This window comes from Triturus cristatus, chromosome 9 (assembly GCF_964204655.1).
Source record: "Triturus cristatus chromosome 9, aTriCri1.1, whole genome shotgun sequence".
Classification (NCBI taxonomy): domain Eukaryota; kingdom Metazoa; phylum Chordata; class Amphibia; order Caudata; family Salamandridae; genus Triturus; species Triturus cristatus.
Window position 1 is genome coordinate 764071683 of NC_140592.1, and position 21718 is coordinate 764093400.

General features: G+C 42.9%; 1 protein-coding gene across 1 annotated transcript in view; it reads left to right on the forward strand.

The window, feature by feature from the left end:
• LOC146798807 (potassium channel, subfamily K, member 16-like) overlaps positions 1–17778 on the forward strand; it is a 174491-nt gene extending 156713 nt beyond the window's left edge. Inside the window, exon 5 of the mRNA XM_085626117.1 lies at positions 14403–17778. Coding sequence (XP_085482243.1) covers positions 14403–14722 — 320 coding nt within the window. The 3' untranslated portion in view covers positions 14723–17778. The remainder of the gene's footprint in view (positions 1–14402) is intronic.
• Positions 17779–21718: the final 3940 nt, after the last annotated feature.

The window sequence follows — 21718 nt, forward strand, 5'->3', positions numbered from 1 at the left end:
ACAATATCAACTACATAAATATTGTTAAAACAAGTAATAATTACCATTAAACAATACGAAAAACACTATTTAAATAAACAACAAAAGCTATATCCCACAATAATAACTACAATCTATACATGAAATATAACATTTTACTTAACCAAAATAATACATTCAAATATATTAACAAAAATGCCTCTAAGTAATAAATGACACATATTTACACCCCTCTTACATACAACACATATTTATTTTTGCAAACAATATTATATATTTACTTAAATAAATACATATAATATTAAAGACAATAAGTTAGCTTGAATACGGAAAAAAATAAAATTTTCAAATAAGGAGAGAACAGAAACAATAATTTAAAGGAAGCTAAAACACCCAATACTAAGAAACTATATAGCTTAACTAATTAAACAAACAATATAAAAAAATAGTAATTTAACTGAAACAATAGTTCAAAAATGTCAAACACTAAATCCTACACCACATAATATACCTATGCAACACCAAATAGCATCTAAAGAAACCATAAAACACACAATAAATTCACCAATATCACCACACATATCATAAACACAGCTATCCTACCTCCCCCTACCTTTGAAATACCTTAAAAATAAGTAGAAATAAACGTACCTTCACTGATGTAGAGCAGCACCCAACCGTGACTTTTTTCCTCCATGAATAACACAGAAATAACAGCAATAGACTACTAAATTGAGTTAGCTGTGAAAAAAAAAGGCTGCCTAATAAAAGTAAAAAAAAAAAAAGACAATCCCCTACAGGAATCAATGGGAAACTTTGTAGAAATGTTATAAAAATGTATTTTAAAATGTTAAAAAACGTAAAAAAATATAAAACATGTACAACAATGTTCCAAACATGAATACAAAAACCGTAAAATATATTTTAAATAATATTATAACATGTACAAAAATATTTAATCTATATTACAAATATTTATGTTAAATAACACTTTAAAAATGTATGTAAAATATATTTATGAAAAATATTGAACTGTACAATGTTAACCATTCCCACTGCAATACAACTTACCTCAAATAAGATTTTAGACACTAAAAGGCTTAAATGTACTATTCCCACTGCAAGATAAATTAAGTCAGGAAAGGTGTTGGACACTAAAGGGGCAACAATTACTATTCCCACTCCAATCTAACTTGACACAGGGAAGGTGCTGGACACTAAAGATGCAACATGAACCATTTCCACTGTGATACAACTTATCTCAGGGAAGGTTTTGGGCACTGAAAGAGACAATCTTTACTACTCCCACTCCAATGTAACTTATATCAGGGAAGGTGCTGGACATTAAAGGGGCAACGTTTACTATACCCACTCCAATATAACTTAACAGAGGGAAGGTGCTGCACACTAAAAAGGCAACATTAACAATTCCCACAGCAATACAACTTATCTCAGGGAAGGTTTTGAACACTAAGGGTCCGATTACGAATCTGGGGGTACATGGAGCGACAGACTTTAGGGGGCGTGGCGGCAGTGGTCTTCCGACAGCCCTATTATGATTAGGACAGTTGGACCGCCATTGCTGGGCTGCTCGGGAACCTCTGTTCCCTGGCAGTGTTGCGGCAGTCAAGAGGCATCAATATGCTTGGCGGGACCGCCGCGGTCCTGACAAGCATATTAGGTGTTTCCTCTCCACCGTGTTTTTCATGGTGGTTCCTCCTCCATGAAAACCCTGGCGGAGAGGAAACAAAGGGGGTCCTATAGAGCTCCCTTGTGCCTCGGCACCCTGGGGTGCATGTGTGCATGCACCCCAGTTCCTCACACCGTGGACTTTTCAGTCCATGTCATGCAGAAACTATTTTTGGAATTCCCATTGCAGTGCCCATTCTTAGAGGCACCAACGTGGGAACGCCCAAAAAAAGCCCACCTGACAGGTGAAAACTCCAGATCTGGCGGGCGACCCGACCACAGCTTTGGCAGTGTGGTGGCAGAGCAGACTCGGCGCCGCACCGCCAAAGTCGCAATCAGGCCCTTAAAGGGTTACATATACTATTCCCACTCCAAGATAAAACAAGTCAGTGAAGGTGCTGGACGCTAAAGGGGCAACAATTACTATTCCGGCTCCAATCTAACCTTACACAGGGAAGGTGCTGGACACTAAATAGGCAACATTAACCATTCCCAATGCAATACAGCTCACCTCAAAAAGGTTTCGGACACTAAAAGGGATAAATATACTATTCCCACTCCAAGATAAAATGAGGCACAGAAGGTGCTGGACACTAAAGGGGCAACAATTACTATTCCCACTCCAATCTAACCTTACACAGGGAAGGTGCTGGACACTAACGAGGCAACATTAACCATTCCCACTGCAATACAGCTCACCCCAAAAAGGTTTTGGACACTAAAAGGGATAGATATACTATTCCCACTCTAAGTTAAAATGAGGCAGGGAATGTGTTGGACTCTAAGGACTTCATAAAGAGTCTGACAGTCCACAGACCGCAATACTCGTGGAGGGGCAGCGGTGGCGGTCTCATGACCTCCCTATTACAATAAGAGTGGTTGGCCTGCATTTGCTCTGCCACAGCCACCCCTGGTAGTGTTGCGGTGGTCAGGAGGCAGTAATATGCTTGGCAGGACCGGTGCGGTCTCGCCAAGCATATTACAAGTTTCCTCTCGGTTTTCATGGTGGTTCCATTGCCATAAAAACTGTGGTGGAGAGGAAACAAAGGGGACCCTACAGGGCCCCCTTGTGCCTATGTACCATGTGGATGCACACGGATGGGCACAGCATTTGCCCCCCTGTGTGCATGCACACCAGTTCCTGCATGGCATGGACTTTACAGTCTATGCCGTGCGGAAACTGTTTTTGGTGTTACCATTGCCGTGCCCATTATCAGGGCATTGCCGTGGGAACTACGAAATAAAAGCTCGCCAGACAAGAGTTACATTCGTAATCTGGCGGGCGGACTGACCACGACTTTTGCGTGACGGAGGGGAACCGACACCGCACCGCCAAAGTCGTAATCAGGCCCTAAATGGGCAACAATTACGACTCCACTATAACCTACCTTAACACATGGGAGGTGCTGGCCACTAAAGCTGCAACATGAACCATTCCCACTGCAATGCAACTTATCTCAGGGACGGTTTTGGACAATAAAAGGGGCAACATTTACTATTCCCACTCTAATATAATTTAACTCAGGGAAGGGGCTGGGCACTAAAGGGGCAAAATTTACTATTCCCACTCTGTCACTTAACTCAGGGAAGGTGCTGGACACTAAAGAGGCAACATTAACAACTCCTACTAAAATAAAACTTATCTCAAGGAAGGTTATGGACAATAAAAGAGTTAAATATGCTATTCCTGCTACAACATAAATTAAGTCAGGGAGCGTGTTGGAGATTAAATGGGCAATATTTACTATTCCCACTCCAATTTAACTTACGTTTTTCAATAATATTTTCCATTTTTACATCATTACAAAAACATTTATTACAATTGTTTTAAGTATTTTTTTTAATGTTGGTAAATATTACATGTTTTTACAAAGTAATATTAATAATGTATCATCAAATATCACATAACACAATTTATTTGAAAATAAAGGTTTTCATTTTGTTTAAAAAGAACAATCATTTATCATTTTTTTGAATTTTTAAAAACAATTATAAATGTTTTTGTATTTACAAAATTACAATTCTAAAAATATTTATTTAAATTACTTTAATAATGCAAAAACAATGTACCACCCTTATTCAATAATAATTGTACACACCACGTATTTTTAAAAATGTATTACATGTAATAAACTCACATCCAAACATAAACACTAACACAAACTTTTTTAAAACACTCCACATCCTTATTCCCAATATACCCAACATCCCGCGACAAAATTTCTTATATTTTTAAATCTAATAAATAATAATACTTAACTTTATAAAATACTTCCCACCCTTATCCCCTATACACCCAACATCCCGCTCCGAATGCATTCTTTTACTTTCAAGAAATGTAAAAAAAACAGTACAATATATACACTAATATATTATTTTTAAAGTTCTTCCCACCCTTATCTCCTTTAAACATTCCGCCCTTAAAAAATGTTATGTGTGACAACAAAAAAAATTAAACAAATTAAATTATATTAAAAAAATCTTATTATAAGAATTACTAAACAAATTATAAACAAATACTATAAATAAAAACAAATTCAAAACAAAAATAGAATATATATTCACACTATTTATCACAAAAAAATTATAAACAATATTAACTAGATCGATATTAAATACATCGGTATGAAAAACAATATTTATGTGTCACAATATTCTTGACACAATATTTATGTTACTCAGTATTTTTATTTCGATACTTTGTCTGAATACCTAAAGTAAAATAGTGTATATTGCATTTTTAATTTGGGAATCAATGAGGATACCAATTAAAATGGCCATAAAAATAACTATTCAGAAACATCACCTGCACTTGTAATTTGAATTAACAATGAGAGTGCCATTTTCAGCCTTAGCCATATATTATCAGATGCTGTTTAATATCCCTTTCCTTCTGATGGCGCTAGGTTACAAAAACGAGATGACACCGAGTGGCTGCATGTGTAACATACCATTTTAAGGCTAATATGATAAATGTGTACCAGAATGAATCTTTGAACAACTTGTTTAAATCATGCTTCCCATGATTGTTCACTCTTCTATTTCACTAGGCTCACTAATATTTATTTTCTCTTCATCTTCTCCAGCATGCCAAAAATACTGTTGTTCAATGAGGCAAAATCTTAATTACGAACAACATGATGGCTATGTGGATGCTCTGAAGAAGCAATAGTGAAATCCCAGAACACACGATGGCATCTGATAATCAAATAAGACATGGGGCATATAATATTTGTCTGAATGAGAACACTTTGAATGGATTAAAAAATGGGAGTCTTGATATATAATACATTTATTTGAATCAAATGACTAATTATAACTTTAAGCATTATAGAAGCATGCACTGAGACATTACATGTTGTGCACATACTGAGGTGCCGATTACGATCCGGTAAAAACCGGGTACGAACCGTCGGTCGGAGCGTATTCTCCGTCCGACTCGCACCCGGTTGTAAAACAGTACAAACATGGAATTACGATTCGCACGGAAACACCATTTCCGTACGAATCGTAAAAAACACCGACCGACGAAAATATGCATACGAATGTGATCCGGGAATGCTGCGACGTGACGTCGGGACGCTTCTAGGCAGCGTTTCACGACCCAGGAATTACGATTCGAACCGACAGCAGTCCGGACGGCAATATTTTCACGGCACCCAAAAAGTGCCGCAAATGCGAAGTACGGCGCGAAACGACCAGAGTAGGTGGCCCGGTAAGCGCCGTACCCCCCCCCAGCCCCCGCACGTACGCGCCGTACCCCCCCAGCCCCCGCATGTACGCACCGTACCCCCCCAGCCCCCGCATGTACGCGCCGTACCCCCACAGCCCCCGCATGTACGCGCCGTACCCCCCCCCAGCCCCCGCATGTACGCACCGTACCCCCCCTGCCCCCGCATGTACGCACTGTACCCCCCCAGCCCCCGCATGTACGTGTCGAACCCCCCCGTGTATGTACACCCGAGTACGTTCGAGTCGTACCCCCACCCGTGTATGTACACCCGAGTATGTGTCGAACCCCCCCGTGTATGTACACCCGAGTACGTTCGAGTCGTACCCCCACCCGTGTATGTACGGTGCATACCCCCAGCGCGTAGCGTAGCGCTGGGGGTACGCACCATACATACACGGGTGGGGGTACGACTCGAACGTACTCGGGTGTACATACACGGGGGGGTTCGACACGTACTCGGGTGTACATACACGGGTGGGGGTACGTCTCGAACGTACTCGGGTGTACATACACGGGGGGGTTCGACACGTACTCGGGTGTACATACACGGGGGGGTTCGACACGTACTCGGGTGTACATACACGGGTGGGGGTACGACTCGAACGTACTCGGGTGTACATACACGGGGGGTTCGACACGTACTCGGGTGTACATACACGGGTGGGGGTACGTCTCGAACGTACTTGGGTGTACATACACGGGGGGTTCGACACGTACTCGGGTGTACATACACGGGGGGTTCGACACGTACATGCGGGGGCTGGGGGGGTACGTGCGTACATGCGGGGGCAGGGGGGGGTACGGCGCGTACATGCGGGGGCGGGGGGGGGTACGGCGCGTACATGCGGGGGCAGGGGGGGGTACGGCGCGTACATGCGGGGGCTGGGGGGGTACGGCGCGTACATGAGGGGGCAGGGGGGGGTACGGCGCGTACATGCGGGGGCGGGGGGGGTACGGCACGTACATGCAGGGGCAGGGGGGGGTACGGCGCGTACATGCGGGGGCAGGGGGGGTACAGCGCGTACATGCGGGGGCTGGGGGGGGGTACGGCGCGTACATGCGGGGGCTGGGGGGGGTACGGCGCGTACATGCGGGGGCTGGGGGGGTACGGTGCGTACCGGGCACCTGTTTGGACGTCTCCATGGTTGTTATAGGAGTTCGGTGCGGACGGTCTTTTAACCATACGGTTGTACATTCGGACGCCCGGGACGGATCGTGATTCCCCGGTCGGACTTCGCTTTTCACGTTTGTACGGTAAATCGTACAAGGACGTGTCGGACACTTTTTCCGACCCGAGGACGTGTGGGGAATTATTCCCAATGTGATTCGTATGGTCTTTTTCCCATGCGAATCGTGATTGCCAGTTCGTACGGCACTTGTACGATTCGTACGGTAAAAAGACCGGATACGAGTCGCACGGGGAATTTTTTTACCGGATCGTGATCGGCACCTGAGTCTTTGCTCTCCTGTACCACCATCATCCTGCACCACCTTCTTACACCATCATTTACAATTTCTATTATGCTAACTGTACTCCGCCAATAAAAGGTAACTTATGGCCTGATTATGAGTACGGCGGTCCGAAGACCGCTGTACTTGTGGTGACGGTCCGACGATTAACTTCTCGGTGGTACAACCGCCCGCCTATGCCTATGGCAGTCGGAACGCGAATAGACCGCTCACACAGCCAGGATCCTGGATCCCGCGGCGGTGGGTAAAGCAGTGATGATGGGAGGCGGTGCCAATGCTGGCACCACCGTCCCAATCATGACCTGCCTTTCTGTCGACCTGTTCATGATGGGGACCCCACCAGGAAGAGGTCGGCAGAAAGGCAGGGAAGGAGCCCGAAACAGAGCTCCAGGCCGATTTTGCCCATTGGGCAAGGTGCATGGGGGCACCTGTTGTGCCCCCCTCTTACTGCACTGTCGTGCATGAATGGCATACGCTGCATCCTATCTGCAAGTGGCGCTACCATGGCGGCGGCATATGCTTCAGGCTGTCTACGTGCTGAATCATGCCTCCAGTGTGGCATTGCGACACAACACCGCCAGCCCGTCGGTGTAATCCTAATATAGCAGTCAGGATGACGCCGGCTTGGTGACGTTCTCCCAATCGCCGCAACAACGGTCCAGCGGTTGAACCACTAACATTTTAATCAGGCCTTTAATCTTAAACCTAATCACACACTTTTTGTTACATAATCCTACGTGGCATATACTTCCCTAACCCTAATCCCTTCCCTTAACCTAAACCTAACATTTCCGTAATCCCTTTTTCAAATGTATGCATTGGTGCCACAACTTTCAAATACTTTTTTGTATATTATACTCGTAGTTTCTTACAACTCTTCTTTTTTGTCACCCTACCGTATTTGCTAATTTTATTCTGCAACACACTAACTACAACTAATATCAGTCTGTTTTTCTCCGTGTTCCTATGGTTTTATTTGTGCGATGTGCCAAATTTAGAGTATAAAAAAGCCCACATACACAGAGAAGATTTTCTTAATTTCTATGACGGAAAATCACATGTGATTAAGGGCACAGGAGTGAATAGCACGTGATCCCTTACTTGCTTTAATAAACAGCGGATTAAGAAACCTCTTATGCTTCCATGAGAAAATAAAAACAATACTTATTCGTTTACAGTTAAACCATAGTTGGAAGACTGCAGTGTCAGTTCCATTGCATCGTTGTTGCAGCAGTGGACAGATGTTATGCTATTTTAGGCTTATTTACATAGCAAGCATTCTGGCTTCAGTATGTCCTTGTAAGCCAGGCTGTATTTCCCTAGTCAGCCAGTGACGTGCAAAATATAGAAACGTTTATGGCTTCAGTCATCGTTGATATCAAATGATGCCAACTGTAAATTTGGGAATTTCAACAGTGAGACAGTAAAGCATTAGTTAGTATGGATGGTAGTCCGCCACAAGTCATTTTTAATTTTTCTTCTTTTTTCCAGTTTTCTCGAATTTAACAAGGAGGGTTTCTAGCGTACATTATACATCATTCTAAAAGACGTAGGATTCTTATACCTTGTCATCTTTCCATAGCTGTCTATAGGGGACTCATGGCCTCATAGCATAGTTTTAGGACCTATTTCTGTGTCCGAAGGCAGCTCAGGTGGTCCAGCGCCTGTGCCCTGTTACCTGAACTTTACCTGCTGTGTTTTATCAGAATAGCTTGTGTTGCCAATGCCTGCACTTTTTTTTGTTTTTTGTTTTTGTGAGAGAAGCTTCTCCTCTTGCTGTCTGCCCCCACACATGGCAAAGTTGTGAGATTTTGAAAACCTTTTTTGTAGAGTTGTGATTCAGAGGGCTCCCAACTTCGAACACCTCTTTACCTGTTTTGTGTCATTTCTGTTCGATCCCATACAGTGCTTCAAATTGGCACTTTTTGCCAGGCTCTGGGTACCTGCGTTTCGTTTTGTGACTGGGAGTAAGTAGGTACCCTTTGATACCGAGTACCTGTACTGGTCCCACCCCCTTGTTGTCAAGACTATTAAGTTGGGATGTGGCTTTACAAGCTTTGCTCACAAGGCATCCCGCCATTTTGTTTTTTTTGTTAGAGTCAAATCTACTGACTTTGTCACCTTTGTGACTGCTGGTTAAGGAATGGCCCTGCTTATTAAAACATTTCACCCATGCAGCAGTTTGAATAAGCTGTGTGTTTTTTTAAAAATAGGAAAAATAGCATGATCTGTATGATGCACATTCTCTGTGATTTATGCAGCTTATAATTACCACCATCTGATTCTCCAGCTGCCCTTTAAGTGGTTATTTGCTAAACACATAATGAGGGGGGATTGGGAGAAGGGGTTGACTTCAGGAGGGGTAGGACTTGTGGTCATAAGGCATGCACATTTTCATACCGCCCAGGCCATTGTTAGAACACAGACCAAGCTTGCTCCTTAGTATAAATGTTCTATTGGCAGAGAGGCCATCACGGTGCTATCCCTCGGAGGCTATGAGGCTTTGGAATAGTTTTTGCAGTTAGCTCACAATAAGGAGCTTCATTTTCGTAGTTCCAAATGTTTTCATTAAAAAATGTCCTTCTTAAATCTTGCATTTGATTGCATTGATAAACTTGTCAGTTTTCCAAACTTAGGGCCAGATGAACAAAGCTTTTTCTAGCTCATGAACGAATCGGCCCGTTTGTGACCAGTATAAAGCATTTTCAAATATACAACGCCCCACTTGTGAGTCGTAACCTATTATCGACTCGCAAGATAGGCTTTGCGAGTCACAATTAGGAAGGGGTGTGCCAAGGGCGTCCCTTCCTAATAGCAAGTCGCAGGGGAATGTACGATTGTTTTATGAACGGAATGCATTGAAAACAATTGCACTTTACCACTACTTCAAGTCAGTGGTAAGCCAGTCACAAACTGGAACAGGTCCGCAGGGGACCCCTTCCCCTTTGTGGATGGTAGCGAAAACGTTTTTTTACAGCAGGCAGAGGTCTCGCGGACCAATGCCTACCCTTAAAAAATGAAACAGAAACGTTTAATTTTTCTTTTTGAAAAGCCTCCCTTTTTCCTTTATTGAAAACAGGATGCATTTAAAAATAAAAGTTGCTTTATTTAAAAGCAAACACAGATATGGTGGTCTGCTGTCCCCAGCAGGCCACCATCCATGTGTTATTGCCCATTCCCACTGGGTTGCCAATCCAATCTAATCCAATCATACATATGGATGAGGCAGGTAAATTGCGACCCCATTGGGAATCACTAATCTGTCTGAGACACATTAATACATTTCATTCCCAATTAGAAACTCGCAAAATGAAATGTTAGAGCATCTGGCCCTTGTCTTGCCTGTATTTCTATTGTCCATTTGTCCAAAAAGGTTTCCCCACATAATGCAAATGTGCAGTCCTTATGTGATATGGTCCCAACCTGGTCGCAGCACCATGACATACATTATTAGGAGGCAAGGCATACCTGGAGGTATAAACCTTTACCTGAAAGGTCTCTGCAAGGAGCCAGATATTAATGTGAGCTTGTTAGTCTACATTAGTCTATAGCATCTTAAAGCGTGGAAGACATTATTCCATGAAACTGGTGGGTCTCGTGCTAAGGCAGATGTCTTTGGTTTACCTGTCTAAAGGCTCATCCCTTTCATGACATGCCTCTAATCCAAGCACCGGCATGATAGTTAGTTACCATGGTGATTAAGTCATTAGGATTAGACCTCTCCTATCACCACTGATCACCTTTAGTTGCTGCTGAACAGACATCTGTTGCCTGCTCATTGTAAACAGCACACATATAAGCATCAATATGTCCTGTAAACACAACTACACCTGGGAAGTAAAAATTGGATCTGGCACTTGCAAACACCCTTCAAGGTTGAATACCAAAATCGATGACTTGCTTGAGCAAATATTAGCTGCAGGTTATAGGGCCCGTCAAATATTGATTTTCAGCCGAGTCATTTGCTATTATACCTTATTTTAACATTAGAGATTTGATGTTTATCTGAAAGAACACACACACAAGAGTGCTTCTTAAGCTCACAAACTGATTAACACTACGCAAAGTGTAAATTTACAATAACCGATACCATCTTTGTATTGGAGAACAGCTATTGCCCTTAAAGCACTTAATTCCTTTTCTCCTGTGGTACAACACTGACCGCTACTAGTCTATTTTAAAACATTGTGTTTTTATACATCACTCATCCACATTTTCATCTTTGTGAATTTCTCTCAGGGCAGATCTACTTCCATTACATCTTCAAGAAAGTGACTTCCCTTTTGACTTGAATAGGAGTTGCCTGTTTTTACGTCATGAGCCTTTTGTTGTGTGTCAATCTTAATCATTTAAAGCAGCCACAGAAGCTTTACGTAGAGTGCCACATTTGGGTGCCAATTACGATCCTGTAAAAAATTTCCCCGTCCGACTCGTATCCGGTCTTTTCACCGTACGAATCGTACAAGTGCTGTACAAACTGCCAAGTACGATTCGCATGGGAAAAAGTCCGTACGAATCGCATTGGGAATAATGCCCCACACGTCCTCGGGTCGGAAAATGTGTCCGACACATCCCCGGACGATTTACCGTACAAATGTGAAAAGTGAAGTCCGAGCGCGCAAGTACGATCACTCCCGTCCTTTCGATTTTACAACCGTATGGAAGAAACACCGTCCGCATCGAACTCCTATAGCAACCATGGAGACATGTGCCCGCAGACGCGCCCAACACCCTCCAGCCCCCGTGAGTACGCGCCGTACCCCCCCGTGTACGTACGAGTCGTACCCCTGTGTACATACGGTGCGTACCCCCCGTGTATGTATGGTGCGTACCCCCGTGTATGTATGGAGCGTACCCCCGTGTATGTATGGAGCGTACCCCCCGTGTACGTACGAGTCGTACCCCCGTGTATGTACGGTGCGTACCCCCAGCGCTACGACTCGTACGTACACGGGGGGTACGCTCCATACATACACGGGGGTACGCTCCATACATACACGGGGGTACGCACCATACATACACGGGGGGTACGCACCGTATGTACACAGGGGTATGCTCCATACATACACGGGGGTACGCTCCATACATACACGGGGGTACGCACCGTACATACACGGGGGTACGCACCGTACATACACGGGGGGTACGCTCCATACATACACGGGGGTATGACTCGTACGTACACGGGGGTCGGCGCGTACTCACGGGGCTGGGGGGGTACGGCGCGTACTCACGGGGGCTGGGGGGGGTATGGCGCGTACTCACGGGGGCTGGGGGGGTACGGCGCGTACTCACGGGGGCTGGGGGGGTACGGCACGTACTCACGGGGGCTGGGGGGGGTTCGGCGCATACCGGGCCCCCAATTCCACTCGCATCGCGGCGTACTTCGCTTTTCCGGCACTTTTTGGGTGCCGTAAAAATATTGCCGTCCGGACCGCTGTCGGTTCGAATCGTACTTCCTGGTTCGTGAAACGCTGCCTGAGAGCGTCCCGACGTCACGTCGGCGCTTTCCCCGGATCACATTTGTATGTATCTTTTCGTCGGTCGGTGTTTTGTACGACTCGTACGGAAATGGTGTTTCCGTGCGAATCGTATTTGCATGTTTGTAAAGTTTTACAACCGGGTACGAGTCGGACGGAAAAAAGCCTCCGTCCGACGGTTCGTACCCGGTTTTTACAGGATCGTAATTGGCACCTTGGTCAATGTTAACGTCATTATTGTGGTCATCAATTTTCCTGTGTACAGATCAACCTCTTAGAAAGGCATTGTGATGGAACTGGCTATCCCACAAGATCCTGCTACTGTATACAGGCTTCCGTAAATGAGCATGCGCTGGAGTCTAGTGCTGGCTAATGCAGCAGTCTCAGTATCTCGCGTCTGCCGGGATCTCTTTGGACTTCTGGGAGAGGAGAAGGGAAGTGTGGTGAAGCAAGGCTATACATCAACAAGCATTTGCAACACAATAGGTCTCACATTTATGAGAGGTTGAGCTATTGGCATTCCAAATGACAATGCCCTATATTAATGTGTTGTTTATAAAGCAGATAAATGGAAGGCATTGTCATTTACAATATCAATAGCTTAAACTCTCGCAAATGCGAGACCTATTGCATTGCAAATCTGTGCTATAAAAATGTAAAAAAGCATTAGGCGAAAGCGTGTCCTACCTGCAACTGTAGGCAGGGCAAACCTGTTTGAGAAAATAGTGCACGGAGGCTGTAATTAAAGCTTACCGAGCAACAACACTCGTAATAGGGTGTGTCGCCATGGAAGATTACAACATGAGGCAAGACGATACTAAGGAGGGACTACTGAGCCTTTTGACCAATGAACAGCCACAGTTTACAGTGGACAATAACACAAGCCAATGAAAAATGTGGGCGGAGAGTGGGCAGAGCTTCAAGCCCCTACCTCAATACATCATGCCTCACAGAGCAGCGCATCACTGCTCAGGCTCGACCTAAAAAGCACACCTCATGAGCTGTTAGACGCAGCTGGTCCAATAGTGCGCTTTACTGGGGAGGTTCCGAAAACACTGCAAGATGAAATCTCCACAGTTGTCAAAGACTACAATAACTTGAAAACTGTTCTGGCCACTTCACCATCTCTTGCATTGATATTCTGCAGTACGATATGAGAGGCGGCCCTTATTAAGGAAGTAGGAGTTTTTATGTCTTTCTTTGGAAGTTCCGAGCATCAAAATATTTGTCATTTGCTACTCGGGAGCAAGTGTTGGTCCCTTTACATTAAACATATATTTAATTTTCTTGTGACCCCAATCTTTTATGGATAGGGCTATCAGAGGATATGAATTTAGGGTCAATGTAGCTAAAGCAGTATTGAGGTGGTATCCATTTCTGCTCCCTCAGCCCAGCTAATCCTTTTCACTGGGTGCATCTTCCACTGCTGGGATGATGTCATTAATTGGAATACGCCCTTTCAGTCTATGCATTCTTACCACTTCCGGATTTTTCAGGACCTCGCTTCACCACTTCCTCTTTAGCCTTCCATTTTACACCCGGTGCTCGCCCCTCCCGAGTTTACGCCTGTATCTGGTACTTGTGCTAGGTCACGTGAGGGTCATTGTGCACCAGGTGGAAGGGGGTGGTGAAGGGATGCTCTAACAGAAAGGGTAGAGCAACAAATAGTGTATAGTTCACCTGTATTAAACACTATTCAAAGACGCTCAGAGCACGATTTAAACCGTAAAATCGACATTGATATATTTTTGTGTGAGATTTCTTTAGTTGCCTTTTGGATCGTATGATCAAAACGTAAATTCAAGGGGCTTGAATGAATTATTTGCCTTACTTAACTTTATCATATAAAGAAAATGCATTTGTTTTCCTTTTATAGTTTAGGACTACAAAAATAAAGCAGCCAAAGATGTATCCATATAGGAAATCAAATAGAGTAATAACAACGAGAAAATGCAACTGTTTAATTCAGCTTCTCCTTTAATTATTCTAACTTTAAATTGCACTTTTTATTTTTTTTTCTTTTGTAACATGTTTATTTTTTATTTCTTTAGGTTTGCATCCACATAAGAAATATTTTCCTTACTATCGGTTATCTGTTGCTGTGTGGATTATTTTCGGCCTTGCTTGGCTGGCCCTTCTGTTTAATTTATTGACGGCCTTACTGGAAGACACAGAAAAGGAACTGACAAAAGACCTCAGCAAGAAGGGTAGGCGGAGCCGAGGGAAGGGAGACGCCGTAGATGGACCTTTGGATCTGAGTGGTCCTGCTGATGGAGAAGATGTGCTGCTGAATTCAAGTAGTGACAACAGAAAACCACATTGCCAGGAGGAACAACTTGGTAGCACAAAGCAAATGGAGCAAACTGCATAACACAGCTTTTGTTTATGGTCCAAGACTTGTGAATCTGGAACAGAAGTCTAGCGCTTGAACAGCGACAACAAAAAGAGGAAACGATTCAAAATAAGAAGTACAGAATCAAATATTGGTTTTAAAAAAGCCCCTCCTCGGAGTGTGCCCATACTCTTGTTGACTCAGGCAATCATGACATGTTCTGTGTATGCGCATGCTGTGGGGCATATATCGCACAAACCTACCTGCCAACCAATGGAACACAGAACAAGGTGGATGATGCAAGGACTATGAACAAGTGGTGATTGGGAGTTGCCTGGTTGTGCCTATGGCCACCAACAAGCTTGAGGTTCTTTACTAATGGCTGATTAAATGTTCCTTGAAGACATGCCTTTTCAGATGCTAATATATTTTGATGGAATCAGTATTCATTGATAGGCATGTGTCTGACAGAATAGGTACAGAAGGGTCTCTAGTTGCCTTGCCGCTGTGCTAGCAGGGCTGGCTTTAGGGCAGTGCGACTGGTGCAGCCGCACTGGGCGCTAACCTGTAGTGGTTCCAACCTCAGGGGGCGCTGTGTTTAGCAATATCTCATGATTGGAGAGAGGAGGGGCATTTTTGCCCGGTGGTAGTGAGAGAATCAAAGGAGGCGGTCATGGGGTGTGGGAGGCGTCAAAAGTTATTGTTGCACAAGGTTCCACCAGCGCTAAAGCCGGCCCTGTGTGCTAGGGATGGGTAGCAAGCTGTCTTTTTTACATACTAAGAGGATTCAATGACAAAGCAGCTGTTCTAGATAGTAAGCAACTGAATTCAAATATTTATGTATGAGCTTCAAGAGTTCTTATATTGTAGTGACTGACAGGAGTGTGAGGAAGTGGTCTTAATATGCAATGTCATCTTCACATTCAGACAGAGCTGTGAGTGCTGAGATTATGAACGTGAATAATAAAATTGTGTTCCAACTAAGTTAGAGGTGGAAATATTGCAATTTGCACTTAAATCTATGCCCCGCTCAACAGGTTTGCATGGAGGAAGAGCTCAGCTGAGGAGGTGTGGTAAGAAATAGTCAATATATTCAATAAAAACGTAGACAGAAGCAAGGGACATTTGTGTCAAGATTTCAGGAATGCATGCCATGTGCAATGACAACTGGCAATGAAATATACAGAACAGGTGGGTTTAGGAGTACAGCTTTACCTCCAGTGTTGTTCAGGGGCGGCTCCTCCATTATGGCGGACGAGCATCGCCCCCCTGCTGAAAGCCAGCGGTGGCAAATGAGAAAAATAAAATGATAATAAAACAATTTTATTATAGGTCAATTTTTACCTGAGCCAGAGGCAGCAGGGTCCGGGCGGGAGCCATCCTCATCTTTTGGAGGAGTAATGGGCACTGCTAAGTGTACATGTCAGTTTGGACGGCCTTCACAGGCCGGCCAAACAGATATGCGCACTTAGACTTTCACCAACCCAAGTTGTGTTGCACAGCCAGGTGGAGAAGAGTCCCAGGGTCCCAGGCACTGTCTGAGTGGCAAACCAGGCTGCACAGGCCAATCCCAGTGCTTCTCTCATGCTGGAAATAGTGTTCCCAGCATGAGAGAAGCACTGAGATTGGCACCTGGGAGCCTTGCAGGGTGCACCAGCCCTGGCCTGCCGGAGTTGAGGATTGGGAGAGAGGAGCAAGGGGGCACCAGGTAAGTACAATTGTATATATTTTTAATTATGTCTGATGTGATTTTTTTGTTTGTAGTCCCCTTGCCTCACGACTTCACAATGCGAGCAGCCGCTACTGGTGTTGTAGGCTCTGAAATACTGTACAAGGAATATTGAATGGTTAGAATATAGTTACCAGAATATTGACGGCTAAAGGATTAACAGGAATGTATAGATTGTCTATACCTAACTCCAAATCTATTTACCTTGATGATATATATATATCTTAGTATATAGACGTGGAGTTAAACATAGTAAATTTATGCTTCCTTCTGTGCATTTACCTTTTGATGATATATATATCTTTAAGTATTTAGGTGTGGAGTTAAGAATAGTAAATCTATACCTCCCTCTGTGAATTTTTCTGCTGGATATTTAGATTTTTGTTATTTTGGTCACAATATTGTGGCCACTAGATATTCCTTCCATGATAATCCAGACTACAACCTCTCCAGTGCTTCATTTGTGCCAGTGAATACAAATGGTGGTCGCCTGCAGTCATTTTTGGGGACTTTAATTTGTTTAATCAGATTTTGACCTAGTGCAATAGAAAAAAGGAAAATATGAGGCAAGGAGAAGAGAAAGATATCAAAATAATGAGTAGGATAGGAAGTATTGATGAACAAGAACCTGCTGGAACGAAATAAAGAAGCAAGACGTATAGAATGGTGAAAGAAAGAAACATGGGGGGGCATCAAGAGTAGGTACCCTTGATATACAAATGACAAATAACAATAACCCCAGCCTTCAACAAACAAAAACCATTGAGATAAAAATAAAATGCATTTTTCAAATAAAAAATTAAAGATAGGCCCAGCAAGCAGTCCATATAGGGCTTAATCCCCTATGTTACTTCTTGTGACATGAAATGTAAATGAACACATTCTATGTAAATATTATTTATCTACGGTTTCATGATTTGTGAAGTGCTAGCAAATATTCCTAGAAGCTTCTTGAGCTTTTTGGAATGACACTATTATGTTTTAGAGATACCTTATCTTGTTTCCACTGTAACTGCCCTACAATGAGTGTGTCAGTCCTACTTTGGTATTCTATATTACAGTTTTACAACTTAATGATATGATTTATACGTTAAAAATATATTATAGGACATGCAATTATGTGGCTTGAAATTTATTTGCTTGAAATTTTCTCATGACCATAAATTTCACATAATACAGGATCAATTACATTGGCAATTAAAATATCAAAAGTTAATGCAACATATGGGTATATATAGTTCTGAAAAGAAGAATCAGTCAGCCTTTTCGCTTCAACTATGGCATGAAACATCAAGGTAGATGTCAGTTTTGTATCGACACAGCTGTATAACTTGTTACAGATGGATTAAAGGAAATGTGTATACAATTCTCGGTTCACAGAGTCACAATACCTAGACTTCTTTTGTTTGCATTTTTCACTTTTAGTTTTGTTTGTATCGTCATAGTCTGAACTAGGTACATGCTCTTGACATGTGGCTCTTTGCCAGCTACACATTTACTATTACAGCACTTACCTGTGAAGGGTGTTGTATGTCCGAATGTCATACACTTAGGGGCCGATTACGATATGACGGTCGGATCCTTCTGGGCCGCATCCTAATCGGCCCCTCAGTTTACTTTCCGAGCGCCGCATTACAATGCTGGCGGTCGGAAACTAAACCGGCCTTTCATTCTGGCTGGTTTCCAAAGGGCTCAAGGAGCCCGTCGGCCAGTCTGAACCAACGGCGATGCACGGTTTCGGCATGGTTTCCATGCCAGCCTGTCCAACATGGAAACCATGTCGGAAAGTGTGTTTGGGGGCCCTCAATGTTTTTAAGGGTCTACTGCTATGTGCCTTGACAAGGAATTGAGGGATTCAGATTTTTTTTCCTTGCTTCAAGTACTGGTGTTATACAGCAGAGACTCTGTTTTTAATTGCTTTGGACTATATTGCTTTATGAGCAATAACCTTTTTGTTTTGGGGCATTTTTGGTGAAATGACAAATATATCGTATGTGATATCTTGATTGCATTAATTTTGTGACTTGTATGAATGTTAATTAAAATAGCATTATATATCACAAATCGCCTTCCTTGGATGTGATTAGTGAAGATAACTGTGTTTTCCTTAGATTTTTTTGTATTACTTTTGAGCCTTGAAAACTTTTGTTTGGTTGAACTGTTTAATCGGGGACTCTTTCGCCCTTTAACTTCCCACTTCTTGTGGATTTTTTGATAATGAGTTTCTACGCACATGCCTGGGACAAGCTGAATGCGATGTATCATCCTTTACGAGATATCTATGAAGGCTGTGCAGCTATAAGCTTCCTTTAAATTAAACACTGTCTGGGAAGAAGGGCAAAGCCATGTTATCAGGAAATGCTGGATTCTGGTTGGTTGCAACTTCTTGGGAACTGTGGGAGCGCTTGTACTCTTGGAAGTTGTATGATTTAATTGTGCTCTCCTGTGTTAGTTTAAGACATGCTTGCCCATTTACTTGAAAGCATATGTCCCTTACCATGCTCTTGACACTTGTTACTTGCTTCGTCCCCGCTCACAGTCAACCTCCTGAGCAAATCCTTTCTCATTTAACTGACTGAATCTTCATTTGATTTTGCCTTTTAGAGGCTTTATTTGCTGACACCTGCTACTTAACTTCCCCGACCTTATTTGAATCCTCAGTTTAGCATTAGGAAATTTCCCTTCAGGGAAAGCTGAATCTTGCTTGATTTACATATGACTATCTTTAAACAACTTGCCTTTTTGACTCGCTTTGGATTATACTGAACAACGCTTTTATATGGTGATTATTGATTCATGACTAATTTGAACTATTTGCGTTTGTAACTTTGCTAGTCTGCTAGTAAACCCTCATGGTTTGAAAATTACTCCTCTCTGTTATTATTGTGGATCCTAATGTGCTTCGCTGTCATTGATGTACTGTTGATGAGTTGACGTTAAGCCAAATTGAAGACAAAGGTCCATCCTCTCGAGTGAAGCTTGTACTTGAATTTGCATCAATGATTTGCACTGAGCAAACTCCATCCCATACTGCTTCAAATCGATTCCATTGAAATGTTCATTGTCTTGCCTATTAGTGTCTTGTAGACTAACTCTGGTGTTCTTATTTCCTGGGTATCAGAGGATTTTACTATCGTCAACCAAACCATCTTAATATCTCTACCAATTGTTTCTCCTTGTGAACAAACTGATAATATTGTATCTTCATCTTAACAAGACAAATTTAGTGGAGTAAGACTTGACCTCCTGCATGATCATCTGATACTTTTCCCAAAAACAGGTATAATCAGATTCTAAGTGCTGAGTCTAAACTACTATGTCAAAATCGTGACAAGACCTCAGAATAAGCATTTAAATCTTACAACTCATTGCCCTGCTGTACTAACAGAGGTAAATATAACCCATGTGCTTTTACTCTCCTACAGTACTAAGGATGACCTTCTAAGTTACTTTAAGTTCAAAACGTCATTGACAATTGCATCACATTTGGTGCCTTCTTTTCCACTGCGAGTCCTTCGGTCTCAATTGACCCTTCTCTTCATTCATTCCTTGAGAGCACTTGAATCGGTTGTATTTTATTTATATATGCGCTGATTGTCATCTTTTCTTTTTTTCATTTCACAGAATTGTATTGGGTTTTGTTCAAGGAAAAACAAAAAAGAGACAATAATGCTAACACATGGCGAGATATGCAGGTACGTCGAATAGTTCTATTATACCAGAATAGTTACTTGGTGATGAGCAGTAGGGGAAACAAAAGAAAACCATAGTAGAAATAAAGACAAATCCTATTGTGAATTGATAATTTAAGGAGAAATGGGCTCTAGAAGATTCCAGCGGTGGGCGCAACAAACCTGAGATTTAGTGCATATTACAAGTACATATCATGTATGATACAAAATGTCAAAGTTTCAAGATACATCTCATACTTAAACATACTTTTAAAGTACACACTTTTTGTGGGGCAACAGTCTGGCGATTGGTAAGAAAGGGTTTCATAATAGGTAGTGAAGAAGAGGTCGTCTTGTGATCAGTAAGTGTGCTTATGGAGTTTGGGTAGTGGCAAAATAGTTGTCGAGTGTTCTCCAAAGGGAGCTGCTTTGTGATCTCCAGGGAGAGTTTTTAAGAGTGACGCTATCGGCTCCCCTTAAGTAAGCAATCCAGTCAGCCATGGTCGAAACGAGCTAGCAGCTGTATTTTTCCAGTTAGCGAGCACAGACTTACAGGCAGCAGAAAATAGAATGTCTACTAGAAGGCTGTCCTTATATGATTTGAGTTGTGGGTCTAGGAATCCCTATATTAAGGAAAGAAAGTCCCTTTTCAGATGGACTCCAGTAGAGTGTGGAGGAAGTCATATATGCAGTCCCAGAATGAGGAGACCGCACTGCAGTGGAAAAATAAGTGGAGGAGGTCCCCCGTGGCTTTGTTATAGATCCAACACATTGGATTCTCTCTATAGAACAGCTTATGGAGTCATTCAGGACTCCATAATGTCCTATGTAGGAGCCAGTATTTCGTTTGAGAGAAAGGGAGTGATCTTACTCCTGTCCGTCATATGTCGGACTCCACTACCTCGCCCCACCCTGCCCCACAAACCCGCAGCACTCCCTCGGTGAGCTGCCACTGTTCCAGAGTGAGACCATGTTAGAGTGGGTGATTGGAGTCCCTAGGAGTCTGTCAATCTTCAGGAGGGCCCTTTTTGTGCTCTTGTGGATATATTTGACCTAAGTAGGTTTTTTGTCTTGCTACTTAACAGTCTTACGGGGCACAACTCTTCCAGGATTCCTTTTCAATTAGTAGCCATGTGGGGGTATACTCCAGAGATTGGGGAAACCAAAGTGAACCTTGCCTGGCCAAAAAAGCAGTTTGATATCTTTTGAAGTCCACTAGGTTAACTGCTCCCAGCTGTATAGGTAAGAGTAGTTGAGTCGTTTTTTTATGGAAATTCTAGGACTTTTATTTTGCCAAATGATCTTGTTTAGCAACCTGTCTAGTTTCTGTCAGAATTCATCTGATAATATAAGGGGTAAAATATTTACCAGATAATTGACTATCGGGCAACCATCAACTTGATCATCTCAATGCGGCCCCAAGTGAGGAATTTGGAGTTCCATCCATCAAATAGGTTCTCGAGTTAGACTTTTGTTGTGTTGGAGTGACTCAAGACCCAAATATTTTATGTAATCGGGTTGCCTGGACAGCCCAGTAGCTTTGAACAGATCTCTGGTGCAGAGATTATTCAGGCCCATGATTTCAGATTCCTCCCTATTAAGTTTATAGCCTGCAACCCAGGCATATTCGTCTAT